This window comes from Astatotilapia calliptera, chromosome 7, assembly GCF_900246225.1.
Source record: "Astatotilapia calliptera chromosome 7, fAstCal1.2, whole genome shotgun sequence".
Lineage (NCBI taxonomy): Eukaryota > Metazoa > Chordata > Actinopteri > Cichliformes > Cichlidae > Astatotilapia > Astatotilapia calliptera.
The window spans coordinates 46,284,132-46,298,559 of NC_039308.1; the positions used below are offsets into that span (position 1 = coordinate 46,284,132).

The following is a 14,428-nucleotide window of genomic DNA, read 5'->3' on the forward strand; positions in this document are numbered from 1 at the left end:
TCACCTGTCAGCTCAGTTTTTTTTTTCTGTTTTATTTTTCCCAGTCTGCAGTGTTACTGCGTTAGTAAAAACTACGTTACACCAACACATTGAATGTGATCAACAGCCAGTAGTAGTCAGGCTGGAGGAAAAAGGAGATGTGTTCCTGTCGGTGACATTTAGATCAGCACACTTCTTACGTCCGTTGTTTACTCCACCCACTCCACAGCAGCCTTAGCACTCAGTCTCCACTCTGTTCATTCAAAGATGACCCTCCTTTTCACACAGATCTGTTGGCAGACAGACACTGATGAATCGACAGGCCAACTCTGCTAATCGGTTTTCTCCTTCTTTTTTTTTCTTTTTTTCTTTTTCCTTTTCACCCCTTTGTGTTCAAACACACAGACTCACAAGCAGACTCAGATCCCAGCTGCCCCAATAATGCCAGTTACCTTTCTTATCTCCTCAGAGCTGTTGTCTATGCCGGCAGTAAAGAGATTTTCTGTGTCGTATGCCAGGCATCCGACTAATGGTATGTCTGCCTTTTTTTTCGACACTCCTCCAGTTCTCCTCTTATCTTGCATGACGGTTTTGTGGGAAAACATTTTCTATGTTTTCTGTTTTGGGAGGTGTGACGTGTGGCTACATTACTTACATCATCTCAGATTTTTAGGTTTTTTTTGTTTCTCTTCCAGCGCACACCTTCGGTGTTTGGGTTTTGTTTTGTTTTTACTTATGTTGTCAGCCCTTCACCTCTAACATCACCTGCTCTGCCTGCAAGTGTTTTCATCTCCAATCCTGCTGTTCACAGGATGGTTAGCTATGTGGAATATATCGTGTTCCTTAGATATATCTCCACGGGTAGATAATCAATGCACATAAAAAAAATTAAAAAATCCTCACTGGCATATGCACTGTTGATTCTAAAATAATTTATTTGATAAATGTCTGGGTTTTTGCTATAAATGCCAAATAAAACTTTAAATAGGTGTTTCTCTTGTTTTAGTTTAACCCCAGTTTAACCACACACATACTTACAGTGATGTCATAGTGTACTGACCACACACATACTAAATAAAATCTGGACCAACCCATTTTAGGAAGAGCATCTGTTAATCGGGGGGCCTGTGGTTCAATACCTGGCTCCTCCGGTGTGTAGTAGTTGATGTACACGTTGCTGCTTTACTGTTTCCATATTTGGGCCTTTTACGGTATTTGGGGTTTTATATGAAAAGCTCAGAGACAGCTGATCACATGTTGGCAGTTTGATTAGTGCTGGCTATATGTCAGCAGAATTGATGTCAGCTGATCCACAGGCTGGTCTCACATGTTGGTTCAGAGTGGCTGAAGAGTTGGTGGAATTCACAAATCTCATATGTTGAAACGTGTTTATTTATTTATTTTTTTAAAGACAGCTGGAGCCACAGTCATGGGCCTTTCCCTCCAGTTTGCTCTCTTGCTTCTCTCCTGTAGTCACATTTTGATTTATAATAATAGGCGCTGATGATCCATTTAAAAAGTGACAGTTTTCCTTAGATCCACTAACATTGGTGTGATCTGCTTTGTTACAGGTATTTTCTTTCAATAAATATTATTCTTATATTTTATTTACAATTGTCCAAGTTCAGTTTTGAACAGCCACCTGCTCATCAAGCTGCTGTTTGTTATATATATTATTATTTAACTAAGGACATTCCTCACTTTATCAATGATGAATTATCTGTTGTTATGATGCAAAGCGGAGAAAAGGGCAATCACAGCTGTGGGGGTTTTTTCTGAATCATAACCATGTTGATGGGTAAAATATTGTAGATAAAGTAACGTGTGCTTTACACATATTCTCATTTGCTTGGTCACTCAAATGGCACTAGAGGTGAAATTGTTCTCATTTGGTCGTTTTGATGTGAAAGCCAGGTGGGATTAACCAGCCGAGGAGCGATGTCGGGCAAAAACGCTGAAGAATGGGTCAGTAATGAACTTGCATTCATCAGGTTCACACAGACACATGTTTGAGGGTCTGTGGTGTCCTGTTAACTGTTCCATTTGTAAATATGCAAATGTCTGGTCTTTTATTGCAGATTGAAAGCTCATGCTGCTTTCTGATGATGGGATTGAGTGGTGCATACAAACAAGTTAGGAATGAGTCACCATTAGCCGCCTGCCACACAGTGAACACCGAACCTTTGAACCAACCCCACCCCTGAGTGTTCTGAGCCCTGGGGCAGTTGCCCAATTTGCAGAGCTAGTGATAGAAATCTGTCAGAAAGTCACGCCTTCATGCTACAAATCTAAAATACGACTTCTCTTGTCACATTGCAGTTCTGTTGCCACACATACAGTTTCTTGAAAAATAGCCCTGGGGGTCACTGATGTTTGAGCACTGATTGACTGAAAAAGCCTTTCATTCAGATTACGTGGAGCAGATCTCAGGTGTGTTTTTATTCATTCGTTTCCCCCCCTGACGTCTCTATTTCACCTCAGGCTATCTGCTTTGCATTTGATTTCTTTGAAATGGAAAGGTGGGACTGAGTCTGTTTTTTTTCTGTTTGAGCCGTGAGGTTTTTGTCCGTTGCAGCCTACAATCGATCGAATGCCCTCCGGCCGCACTGCTTTTCAGCTCCTCCCGTTTCTGCTCCCGCTCCGCTGCACTTTCCAGTTCTACTCTTCTCTCCCTGCTCTGCCTCTCATCCCCTCAGAGCCCTCGGACGTGCCTCACGTAACCCAGCTGCTGGAGTGGCTCCCTGCTGAGACAGCCCTGCTGGGGTTTGCCCCTGTGGCTGTGGATGGGGCCATGGCCCACCACCTGCGTCACTGCCCCTACCACTTCCGCCTCTTCAAGACTGAGCTGGTGTCTAGTCAGGAGCTCCCAGAGTCTCACTACGGTCAGCCGCTGCAGTCCCTGAAAATACTTGGTGCTGCCTCCTCTTCCTCACTTTCGTCCTAGCCAGTCGGTGCTGGGAGAAGGGGGATGCTGCCAGTGCCAGTTCAGCTTAGCATCTGTTGTGGCTCATTGCTTTTATTTTTCTTGCAGCCTGTGCGTTCATTTTCCCTCCTAGGTCTGCCTGTTAATGATATCTATAGCCCTGCCTCATGCTCCATTTATTGTCCGACTATAAACATTCTCATTTTGCACATCTGCCCAAAGATGCAAACGCTGTATTCCTCTGCTTATTTAAAGACACAGTGAAACTATTAAAGCAACTTAGCTTTCACTCGAGCACTGCGGCTCTCAACGTTTTTTAGGTGTCACCTGACAGAGGTGAACCGGGGGGGGGGAAATCTAATGGACATCTAAAGGTCATTAAGTTTCCAGCTTCCCAGCTGAATGTCCATGTAATGTCCACTCGTGACATTAGTGGAGGTAATTGCCCAGATAATTCCAGTCAAGCAAGGCTGAGGCATGTGTCCTGAATGCTTCACCCAGACGGAGTATTCTTAGGAGAATAATTAGGCCTGAAGTTTGAGAGGCGTGAGGAAGGACAACTTTCTGACCTGAACACTTGTAACACTGTCTTGGGTTCATCTGTAAAAACAACTATAATTTCCAACTCAACCAGAATGTTGTCCTTTCTTATGAATGGCACAGAAGGAAATGGACGAGCTGCATCCACACGGCTGGGAATACACGGATGGCGTCCCTCTGAATTCTCCACCCTGTTAGCTGCTCGGTTTTCACATCATTATAATCCCACATCACACAGCTTTGTACCAGGCATCTGGCAGATTAAGATGCGTTTATGTGACTCAGTTCAAGGGACATTTGAGTTCTCACATCTTTATAAGATGGTTCTGATTTGATGTGAGCACTGAGAAATTCTCATGGACTAAGGAGCTGTAGAGACTGTTAGCATTATTGTAGTTTCATTCTTTCTGCGTCCAAAAAGGGGAGAATACTATGACAAGGAGTGAGAAAAAGGTTCAATCCATATGAAATGTGATGCGTATAGATTTTATTTATTTTGAAAGGACCAATAAGTAACTGAACAATTAGGACCTGATAAGACACTTTGAGTGTATTCTTTAATTTCACTGTGTCTTTAAGTCTTTGCATATGATTGGACATTTATAGCTCACTTGTGGAATTGGTAGAACATAGCAATTCATTTTTAACCATAATCTCAAATTATAACAAATAATACATCTGCAAAAAGGACGACTAATGGATCTACATGCATGCGGTTCAGTCTGGTGAACCAGACTCTTTTATGCGATGGTTAGAGGGCTGCCTAATTGCATTGTGTGCATGTTCCATCCTGAGCAGTGGGTGCAGGAAAAGGAAGCCTTTACAGCTGGGCTTTTGTTCAGGAATGAGGTCTGTGTGGAAATGCGTGTCGGATATTGATGGCGCTAATTTGGCCTTTGCACTGGGAAGTAACAACTGAATCTCCACAGTGTCTTCCTCAAAATAACAAAATATCCCTTGGCTGGGTTGGAGATATTTCAGTGTCTGTCTGAAAGATCTGGGTCATCATCTATTGGCTAATTTTAATTGGCTAATTAAGTGGCGGCCTGTCCGTTAACTGTCGATCGCGTAAAGTGTTTGTGGAGCAGGTCCTGGCACATTGTCAGCTTAACACAGCTTGCCTGCACTCAGCAGAGATGACCGTCTGTTATGACTTGTGCCGTCTTTATCTGCATTCGTTCCCTGCCTCGTATGTTTATGTCTGCCTTTGTGGAGAGTGAATAGTGCAGTGAAGGATCAGTGGGCTTTTTTTCTCTCCTCTCACTGCATCTACTGTGTGAGCTGAATTGTAAAGTCCATGTGAACGCACTGCAGCAGCGATGAGGAGGGAAAGATGATAAAAGCCAACTAATGTGTTTTTATATAACGCCTGCTCTATTACACAGTACACTAAAGACAGAAGGAGAAATACTGTAGCATGGAACTTGTCTGAACTGGCAAAACATTTCCTCCTGAGGCTTTGTAATATCACTTTAAACGGTAGAATAATTTTTCTGCTGTCATCACATCTTTGGCAGGAAGCTGTTTTCAGATTCCACATTAGTCTTTGTTTTGTCAAATGAATAAAGCTGCTCAAGGCTGTATCGGGTAAGGAAAAGATTTTTTGATTAGTCAATGGAAGGCCTGAAGGTCTTTGTCGTATCCTGCCATTCCTGTTCTTCTTCTAAGCTTTAGATTAAAAAGCAGAAGCAACAGGTTGTATAATGTTCTTAACTCTTGAAAGTGCACACAATCCCATGAGAAACATTAACAACAAGCAAGTCAACTAATTATAAATTGATATCTTGGCCCCTTGAGGCCTTGAAAGGTTCCTCTCCATTAAGCATTTCGTTCCGCTTGAATTGAATAAGTTGTTTTAGGTAATAGCCGTGCACACATTCATGGTTGTTGCACATTATTCATGGTGAAGGCAAGGATGGCCAGCATGCTGTCTGGGTAGATGGATAAAGGTGGAAGCAGCACTTCAACCTCCATCTATTCCTTACTGTCATCATAGAGCTTCATGTTCTCTGTTGGGCTACTGTGAATGCTGATGGACTGTTTCCTGCATGTGTGAAAGTCACCTTCTTGCCATTGCACTTTAGTGTTTAAAAGTTGTATTTCACAAGATGTAGATGTTTTGTTTTCTTTTTTTTTGAGGGGGGGGGGGTTGGTTTTTTGTCCCGACCAACAAAAGCAAGCAAAATATAGAAATGTAATTATGAATACAGATATAAATTTTATAGAACATAAAAGTATATGTAATGCAATTTTACCTATGACGAATCTTCTAATAAAATGAAAAAAAAAATTATTAATTGATTTTTTTTTTTTTTAAAGAATACAGTTTTTCCTGTTCATTTCCTCTTCATTGTCGTAACACGAATATTTCCGCACCATTAACAAACCTCGAAGAAAATTAATCTTTTATGTGTGGTTCACAGTTCATTACAACTTGTGCTGCAGCTCATCATCAAATCTATGTTGGTGATCCAACCCAACCGGCTCAGGAAACAGGAGGGGAAATAGACTGAACATTTGTACCGGTCCTATTTAACAATTTAATTAATTAATAAATTTATACAATACAGGCATAACATTATAACCACCTGCTTCATATTTTATTTTCCCTCCCTTTTGCTGCCAAAACAGCACCGACCCGTCGAGGCATGGACTCGTATTGTAGCACCAGGATTGCTTTTAGATCTGGGGAATTTGGAGGCCAAGTCAACACCTCAAACTTATTGTTGTGCTCCTCAAACTATTCCTGAAGCATTTTTGCTTTGTGGTCGGGCGTATTATCCTGCTGAAAGAGGCCAGCGGGTAATACTGTTCAATGAAAGGGTGTACATGGTCTGCAATATTGCTTGGGTAGGTGGTACGTGTCAAAGTAACATCCACATCAAGGTCAAGGTTTCCCACCAGAATATTATCCGAAGCATCACACTGCCTCAGCTGGCTTGCCAGGTGTTCCCCAGGTAAATGCCTCACATGCACCTGACCATCCACGTGACGTAAAAGAAAACACAATTCATCAGATCAGACCTTCCATTCCTCCATGGTCCAGTTCTGATGCCCAGGTCAGCATGGACACACTGACTGCTCTGCTGCTATGCAGCCACATACGCAACAAACTGTGATGCTCTGTGTACACCTTTACATCAGAACCAGCATGAACTTTTTTCAGCCGTCTGAGCTGCACTTACTCGTCTGTTGGATCAGACCACACAGGCCAGCCTTTACTCCTCACATGCGTGAGTGAGTCTTAGCTGACCATGACACTGTCGCTTATTCACCACTGTACCGAGCACTGCAGATCAGGACCGCCCCACAATAGCTGCAGTTTTGCAGATGCTCTGACAAGCACCAAACTCACTCCAATCCTTACATTTGTCATTTCTTCCTGCTTGCAACATCAACTTTGAGGGCAAAAGGTTCACTTCGCTCTCTAATGTATCCCCCCCCCCCCCCCCCAACAGGTGCCATGATGAAATCAGTGTTTTTCACTGCACCTGGCAATGCTCATAATGTTATGCCACATCTCCCCAGAATTTTATTTTCTTCTTTGTGGTTTCAGAACCTCGTCTGTAGCTAATATTAATTTTTGCTTTATATCACACACTTCACCTGAAGGAAATACCATTTACAGCATCAGCTTAGAAATGAAGTTGACCTCGAGTACTGACATCTTAAACACAAGAATCTCTGTAGTCCTCACCTACTTATTACATATACAAACACAGAACGGTATTTTTTCTTATCTTTAAATCAACAAGCATATCATATCCTGTTAACACACAAGTGAGCTCTACTATAATCACTTCATGTATCAGCAGCAACATGTAACGAGTGTGTTTTCTTGTCATTTTAAGCAGAGTGCTCTGTAACCATGTTAGAAACAAGACAAAAATATTATTTTTGTTCTTGTGGTCTCACTAACTCAGGAATTGGTTATTTGTGTTTGCATTATATCTGGCTTGCTTGTGTTGTGTAGCTACAGCCAGTCAGCTGCTGTGAGAGGTCACACGCTGCCGACTGTAGCTCTTGTGTGCAAACGTTTGTGTGGCTGGTAACAAATATAAATCACTGCTAGATTTTTTTTTTTTTTCTTAATATGGCACTCAAATCACGTGGAACCGTAATGCACAGAGAGCAGTACTTTCCTCACCGCTCTTCCTGCTAGTACACGATCGGCTGTATTGTACCCTTTGTCCTGCAGGCTTTGAAGGATGCTCCATGGTGCCTTCCATCTACCCGCTGGAGACGCTGCACAACTCACTTTCCCTGAAGCAGGTGGACGAGTTTCTCAACTCGGTGTGTGAGAGCAACAGTGAGGTCCAGGCCAAAACCATGAAAGGTGCGAAAGCTTCAGTGTAATTTTTGTTTTATAGAATCTGATCGTCAGATCTTGAGCATGAATATAAATGGCCACAGTTCACTGGTTTTTAATCTGTTAATTCATATAAAGACATTTAAATAAAGCCTGAGAGTCGGCAGTTAAATTTGAAAGCCATTTCCACGTCTAGCAACAAAACAACACTTTCTGAATCCAAAAGCAGAAGAGAGCAGTATTTCTCAGAAGCATAATGAGCTTCAATTACATTTGTAAACTGATCCTAATGTGTTTTCTTTTCTCTCTCTGCTCCAGCGCTCTCTGGCTTGTTTGCCTCTCAGAGCCAGATTTCTCTCTATAGCCCGCAGCAGCCTCTTTCCTCCTCTGGATCTGAAGCATCTCTTCGACCGCCTGGCCAGCCTTTGTGGCGTAAGTGCAATGATTTTCATGGCATTATCAGTGTGTTGACCTGCTTTCACTGCACAAAGTGTTTTTCAAGAGAATGAAACCTCTTTAAACGTATCGGCTTCATGTTTAAATATTTACCCTCCTTACTATCGTGTAAAAGTCTAAATGACAACACAGACCGCAACAACTCAGTCGCGTCACTACAGTTTCACACAGATTTAAATGCTTCAATACTGTGGTTACTGCTACAGCTCAACCGATATAATGATTTTTTTTCTTCTTTCAGACACACGAAACAAACAGATCTCCCCTAAAGTGCATCATGTGTAGTTTTTTTCTGTACATGTTTACACCCTGTCCAGCTCTGCTTGGTTTCACTGTTTGTTGTCTGGTGCTGAAGGGTGTTTGTCCCGTCTCTTCTTCTTCTAAATTGTTTTTTATTGGCTGTTAGAAATGCTGATAAATCAGCAAATGGCTAATGGCAGCTCAGCGAAATTGGTTCTAGTTACCACAGTGAAGATGGAATCTCAGGTTGGAGAGGTGAAACTCAGCACTTTATCACACTCACAAATATCATAGACTGTGCAGGGGGGGGTGGATGTAGCCATCGAGATGTCAGCCATGCTTTTGTGAAGCGTTCATATGTGGATGAGACGGGGGAGTTTCAAGATAAGTCAGCCAAAAGCAGCCAGCTTGGTTAGCAGGGTACTGCATGGATATATCGCACAGACACAGATGAACTGCTAATTAGTGTGTAGGGAAAAAAATGCACAGTTTCACTCAGTTGCACTGACAGACTGTCCCAGTCTGCTCCAGTTTTAACTACAAAACAATCCACATATTTGTCATATAATATCACTGAAATGCTTCGAAATGCAGATTTTCACCCACCATACAGCCGCTCTGAAAATTATTATAGAGACCAAAACACAGGAGTCTAAGCACACTGATTTACAGACTCAAGTGGCCGAAGGAGGAACTGCAATTTTTGGCAATTTGTTGTCTTTTTTTTTTTTCTTTTTTTTTTTTAATCCCTCGATGTCTTATTAAAACTTTAAAAAACAAAAAACGGGGGAAAAAAAACAACCAATTTATGACCTAGTAAACAATAGCACGCTTATGACTTTAAAAAACAACAACAAAATATCCAAATAAAGAAACTAGAACAAAAAATGTGTGGTTGTTGTTTATAAGTATATAAATAACAGCAGACTGTGCAGCAGATTACACCGCGGCATCAACAGTCACTTAAAACTGAAGTAAAAAGTACTCTGAAAATCACAGCCCCTTCATCTTTAACCAGCTCATTGTTCTCCTTTCTCCCTCAGATGGTGAGCTGAATTCATGCACATGTTATACGTGTGCACTCGGTTTGGGTGGCTGCTCCAGATTCTGGTGCCTGTAACTGCACAGAACTCATTTAGCCTCATTTACCACACAGTGCGCAGACAGACGGGGAGGCACTTCTTCTGCTGCTCGTGTAACTCTGTTCTCTTATCAGCTGTAGTTACAGGGCAGCTGTTTACAAGTGCAGCCCTGTGACCTGTTCAGGAACATTTTTTAACCGCAGCTTCTATCTTTAGTGTAAAACACTTTAAACCCTTATTCTTGATTTTGCTGATTTGTGATTGACGGCAAATCTTCATTACATTCTAGTCAGATTATTGATATAAACATTCATGTGGCTCAATTTATGAAACCCAGCACATAAAGTAACAGTTTACATAAAGTTCCCCATGGCAACGAGATGAAGAGACGAGCAGATGATGCTTTCCTGTTATTGTGCCAGCTCGCTCTCTCATTTGTGTTCACTTTGTGTCCTTCCCCGTGACGCATGTACAACAGCAAATAACATGGCTCCTGACTCGCAGAGTGAAGCGAGGGCTCCGGGGTGGAAAGTAATGGGATTATTAGTTGCGCCATGGATGGACTTTTTAAAACATCGACAGTTTGTACCAGTGGGGGAAAACAAGTGTTTACAGAGAGCTTGTGTGTGTGTGTTTTCTGTTCAGATGGCAGCATCCCCTCCAGTGCTGTATCCAGTGCGGGCCCCTCATCCCCGATTACAGAGTCTTCTGGTCTGAACTTCAGCTTCAGTGAGTAGGCCGTCTGTTTGGAGAACCACAAGGACCTCTGGGAATCGGAGGCCACGGTGTAACGACTTCACTTCCTGCGCTGTTATTCAGCCTTCTGCTCATATTCACGATGTCAGACGCGATATGATCAAACAAACTGTGCACAGCGATTCTTCTGCTGCACCCCCACTGCACCACCACTGACTGCACTATCCTCACCACGCCTGCTCTTCTCCATAAAGAGGAAATAAAGAAAAATACGTGGGACCTCTCATCGCCTCGATCCACCTCCTCAGATCGCTCACACTTTCCTGAACCGTCCATTGTGCCAACATTCAGACCATTTGTGCCTTTAGTTTAATTTGGATCAGAGCAGTGCTTGCTATTTGCTCTGGAGATGGTTTTTTCCCCTCACACATCAGCAGTCTGTTTTTCTCACCTGAACTGCCGACATTTCCGGTTCAAATGCGCCACGGACTTTAAGTCTGTGGTGGATTTCATCCAAAGATCAGCACGCCTGCTTTCTAACCAAGAATTAGATTATCAATACTGCTCTCATATCTAGCTGTTAGCTCAGCTTGGCAAATAGACTGGGAATGGGGAAACAGCCTGTTTTAAAGATGGCAGAACAGTAGTAGTCTTTTCTTTTTATAAATTCTATGTTTTATCTTTTTTCTTTTTTTAATAATAAGTAAATTGAACATTAAGTGTTAGTTTTTCAAGCAGTTTTACCTTAGACAAGGCCACTGTTAGCTGTTTCCGTCCCTTAAAAAGGCTGAACTACCTGCTGGATTTGAGAGTTAATCATGTTATTTAAGGCTTCAGTCATACAGACTTGGAGACCAGTTAGTGAGCACTGACGTAAAACGTCCTCATGATTCCTTTTTATCAGATTTGCCACAGTCACGTGTAGTTTGCATGGAAGATGCCAGTCTGTCTGTAAACACCTCCGTCAATAACTCAAAACCAAACAGGATGCTCAAACTGATACCAGAGGTTCATCTACTAAAAATGTCGGACAAGTTTGAATCTAAGAGGTGTGAAAATCGAGTCTGGTTTGCTTTGCACTTTTCACAGTTTCACTGCTGCTTGGTGACTGTTTGTTGACAGGTGTGCAGACAACAGATGGGATCTGCAACAGCCACCAACCAATCGCCAACTGGATTTTGGATACATATTTTTCCCTAGTTGTCGCCGACCCGTCTCTAAGCCTGTTTATGACTGAAGTCTATCCTGTTGCAAGAAAAGAAGGAAGGGTAATTTAACCAAAAATGTCAAAATGTTCCTATATCTGTTTCACACATCAAACGTCTGGATTACAAAATCAGGTGTCCCGCAGACTGAAAACCATCATCTAAAGCTTGTAACACTGTAACCAAAGCAACCACAGCCCAAATACTCTCTAATGTAACATACAAAGCATCTGCAGAGATGCAAGTTTGCAGTGTGCCTGATAAATTATTGCTAACATGATTTGTTTTACTTCATGCATTAAACAAAAAAGAGTAGTATATTTTATAATTTTTCACTCATGCCAGCCTGATCAAGCTGTTTAGCTCTGTGTTCTTCAGCTGTTAAGTAGGAACAAAGACGCATCTGTAAATGTGCCTTCAGATAATGTGATATTAAATCCAAATGTTAGGAACCTGCTGTATTCTTTTACTGAGATGTTTTAGAGTTACAGGGATAAGCCACTTGATTAAGTCAGTAGTATAGTTGTGTCTGCAGTCTGTCACCATATATTGAGGTGTGTTTTTAATGTCAAATGACTGTTTCTCATCTCATTAATCATGCTCAGGTAAAGCAGTATAATCCAAAGGTTGCAACTGGTTCATCAGTTTGTGACTGAACTGTTGGACGGTCAGTTCACTTTCAATTCAGAAAATAATTACAGTTAATTGAAATTCCAAAATATATGTTATTACTTTGACAAAAGCCTGTAAACAAAATGAAAAGCTGAATCTGATTGTGGGCACTGTGTTCAGTCGGCATTGTCAGCTTTAACAAAGTATAAACAGCAGGGAGGGGGGAGTCCCTCTTTTCATTACAAAGCGGTTCAATTGAAAAAAAAAAACTGACCTTCGAAACTTGAAACGTCTGCTGTTGAATGAATTTCTGAATTTTAGCCATCTTGTAAAAGAGTTCTAGATTTTTGAAGGCTAATAACCTGTTTTTATCGTAATTGTGAGTTGATGTTGGTGTAGTTGTGTATTTATGTGGTTATTTAATGTCAGCCAAAGAGAGGTGCGTGTGTGTGTGCGCGCTCTGTTTAACGAGGTTTAAAGGTGTAAGATGTCTGTGATGCCCTGTCTTCTGTGGTTCAGGTCAGGCTGTGACATCGGGGAAAGGAGAGGGGCAATAATAAAAAGAGAAAATAAAGACTGAAAGTGTTGTTTAGTGTGTTATCAAGCACAACAAATCATGTTGTCACACCTGCTGCAATAGATGGTGTGAGAGTGATGTTTTATTGAGCACAGTCCAGACACAAGTCTGTTAGTGCTGCATAAACAAACTGGCCAACCTCCTGTGCTCATCTGTCTCTGCTCTTCTTCAGTCTTTTTCTCTCCCTCCTATGTCTCATTTTGTCCTTTTATCCATTTCAAGACTCATATTTTTTTTCCCAGTCTATTGTCCAGTTTTGTCTTCTCTTGCAATATCAGAGCTTCAACCGCTTGTGTTGACCATGGCTGCATGCTAAGTGGATTGAGTCGATGCCATGTGATCAGGTGATTAGCTATTTGCATTAACAGTTAAGCATTTGAACAAATGAAGTGGCCAGTGACTACATGTCAGCTACTGATTGTGAAATTCATCATGTTTGAGAACACAAACATGGGTGAAGAATTATTTCCCTGTAAAACTGCACAAGCAGGCAGCTTTTTGAAACCAGAGAGGTCGCCCCCTGCTGGACATGAGAAAGACTGCACTTCTACGTCACCTTTACCATGCTGGCCCAGAATCTACAAATGTTTTGAGTTTCTGTGGCCCCAAGATATGGTTTGCTGGTGTGCTGACCACATTAGGCTTGCTCCTTTTTTTTCTAGTTTTAATGACATCTTGAAGTTCTCTGTAAAACGGACAACTTGAGCTAAAACAGGACACATTTTGGAGTTTCCAAAGCATTTTTTTTTTTTTCAAATTGATATATGTATATTATTTGTAATATTAGCCCTCTGGACCTCTCCTGATACGGTCAGTAAACACCACATTTTAAATGTTATTAGCTACTATAGTGTCTTATTAAACAGGGGTCGCATATTAATCATATGAATCATATTAATCATTTTACCGATCTTTACCCACTTGTTTCCTCCTGTCTCCTGCTTGCTTCCTCTCCTTGTTTCCTCTCATCACTTCTTTCTTCCCTTTTCTTCTGCCTTTCCTCTCCTGGTTTTCTCCTCTACTTCTTGTCTCCCCTTTCTATCCTCACGTTTTCTCTCACCGACCACCCGTTTCATTTTTTATGCTTTATTATCTTATTTTCTTCCTGCCATTAGTGCTCACAAAAAACAAGAGAGTGGACTTCTTTTCCCTCTCTACCTTCTTTTTCCTTTTCTTTTTCTTCTCTTGCCTTCTAACCTCATCCTATTTACCTCTCTCCTTGTCTCCCTCTCCACTCTTCTCTGAATGGCTTTTAAGAATAGTGATGACTCATGTCTCCTCGTATTGCTGCCATGCGTTGCTATGGTGACACCCCCAGATGTAATTGGCTACTCCTGAGCGATGCTGGGTGAATGGAAGGGAGAGAGGGATGGGGGTACGGACACAGACTGCCAACTCACCGGAAGCCAAAAGCTGATGTCATTTATTCTGTCTGGATGACAAGTCTTTCCCTCCTGGGTTTTATGTCCTACATTCTCTCACACACACACACACTCGGCTCTCATGCGTGTACACACACACACACACACACACACACACACACACACACACACACACACACACACACACACACACACACACACGGTTCATCTCCAGACAGCTTTTTCCAGCTTCAAAACAAATAACAGTTCCCAGCTTCTATGAGACAGCTTCTACGGCTGTAGGGTAGTTTTTGTGACCTTTATCAAATTGCAGTCACTCCAGCAGGAATCAGAAAAAAATGCATTAATTACTTTCATTTGTGTTTACTTCTTAAATATTCTAAACCTACTGTCACATATTAGGTTTTACATATCGCAATGTGATTCA

At 41.7% G+C, this 14,428-nt stretch overlaps 1 protein-coding gene across 8 annotated transcripts in view; it reads left to right on the forward strand.

Annotated features, from left to right (window-relative positions):
* ppip5k1b (diphosphoinositol pentakisphosphate kinase 1b) overlaps nucleotides 1–12,624 on the forward strand; it is a 34,142-nt gene extending 21,518 nt beyond the window's left edge. For 5 of the 8 annotated variants that reach the window (XM_026175164.1, XM_026175168.1, XM_026175165.1 and 2 more), the window contains 4 exons: nucleotides 449–511; nucleotides 7,641–7,778; nucleotides 8,070–8,183; nucleotides 10,175–12,624. In XM_026175164.1, the coding sequence (XP_026030949.1) occupies nucleotides 449–511; nucleotides 7,641–7,778; nucleotides 8,070–8,183; nucleotides 10,175–10,266 (407 nt within the window). In that variant the 3' untranslated portion in view covers nucleotides 10,267–12,624. Of the gene's footprint in view, nucleotides 1–448; nucleotides 512–2,675; nucleotides 2,862–7,640; nucleotides 7,779–8,069; nucleotides 8,184–10,174 lie in introns of all 8 variants that reach the window. The other 3 variants (XM_026175169.1, XM_026175172.1, XM_026175166.1) reach the window with 2 other exon arrangements.
* The last annotated feature ends 1,804 nt before the right edge of the window (nucleotides 12,625–14,428 follow it).